This window comes from Mus pahari, chromosome 22 (genome assembly GCF_900095145.1).
Source record: "Mus pahari chromosome 22, PAHARI_EIJ_v1.1, whole genome shotgun sequence".
NCBI classification, from domain to species: Eukaryota; Metazoa; Chordata; class Mammalia; order Rodentia; family Muridae; genus Mus; species Mus pahari.
In genome coordinates, this window is record NC_034611.1 from 49,152,112 (window position 1) to 49,153,586 (window position 1,475).

A 1,475-nucleotide genomic window follows, 5' to 3' on the forward strand; every position below is an offset into this window, starting at 1 on the left:
GGCTGTCCTGGAACTCACTTTGTAGACCAGGCTGGCCTCAAACTCAGAAATCCGCCTGCCTCTGCCTCCCAAGTGCTGGGATTAAAGGCGTGCGCTTATGGGGCTATTCTTATTCAGACCACCAATGACATTCTTCTATTGGTCCCCAGAGGGCTTGTAGCTATATCATAATGAAAACGCGAATTCAGTCCAACTTTGAAAGTCCCAAAGTCCTAACATTACTTAAAGTCCAAAAAGTTTAAAGTCTCTTCTGATATTTACACTAATCTCTTCAACTGTTAGACCCCAGAATGCAGGTCACACACTTTCAACACACAATGGTACAGATGTACATTACCATTCCAATAGGGTGGAAAGGGAGCGTAGCCAGGAAAGTCTGGGACAGAGATAAGAAACCAGCAGGGCAAATGCCAAATTCTGCATCTCTGTCTGCTGTCAAAGTTCTTCAGATCTCCCACCCCCTTTAGCTTTGGTGACTGTAGCACTCTTCTCTCTCGGGCTGGTTCCACACCATTTGCAGCTCTCCTTGGTGTCCCACAACTCTGGCATCTCCAGTATCTTGGGGCCTCCAAGGCTTCATTCACCCTTACAACTTCACGGCCTCTCCTGTCCTCCATGCAGGAACACCTCTGACATGTCTGACCTCAGCAGCCTTCCTCACACCCTCCTTTTTTTATCCTTGATTCTAAAGACATGTATACACACACACACACATACACATACATACACACACACACACACCGAAAATGTAAGTTGAAAAATGTAAAAGATTGGTAAGACAGAAGATGAACATGTACAATTGACATCAGGCAGGTGAGATAGCTCAGTGGGTAAAGATGTGAGCTTACTGTGTAAGCTTAGCCAGCTGAGTTCAGTGTTCAGTCCCCGGGGCTCACCTAACAGTGAAAGAGAAACAGTGTCATACACAGTGTGGTTCACTCATGTTCACATGTATGTCACGTCTACACACACACACTTTTTATTTGAATGGGGATGTTTCTGATGAAGCCAGTCTCCCCTGGCTTCCCCACCACTGTGCTAATGCAGCTGGCTTGACTGGCCGGCCTTCCTGTGTTTTCTTCAAGTGTTCTTATTTGAAAAAGTGTTGTCTTGGGTTTTAACTCCTCAACCTTTCTCTTTCTAAGCTGCACTATAATGTGACTACAACTCGACTGGTGAATCCTGACCAGCTCCTGAGTGAAATCATGGCTATTCTTCCAAAGAAGAATGTGGACTTCGTACAGAAAGGGTAGGCGGCTCGCCGACTGCTGTTGATGCTGTCACTCTCCCCCTTCCTGTCAGTGCACTGTGATGCTCTCCCTCCTGCCCCACTAGAATGCCCCCGTCACTCTCCAGAGGGATGCTGTGCTAGTGCCATTGCTTATACTGATTTCCTTATGAACTGAGAACACGCATGGTTACCACTTTTTTTTTTTTTTTTTTTTTTTTTTTTTTGGTTTTTCGAGACAGGGTTT

General features: G+C 45.8%; 1 protein-coding gene across 1 annotated transcript in view; it reads left to right on the top strand.

Annotated features, from left to right (window-relative positions):
- The window catches only part of Melk (maternal embryonic leucine zipper kinase), a 58,662-nt gene that overhangs the window by 53,344 nt on the left and 3,843 nt on the right, over nt 1-1,475 (top strand). The window contains exon 17 of the mRNA XM_021222026.2: nt 1,146-1,249. Within this exon, the coding sequence (XP_021077685.1) occupies nt 1,146-1,249 (104 nt within the window). The remainder of the gene's footprint in view (nt 1-1,145; nt 1,250-1,475) is intronic.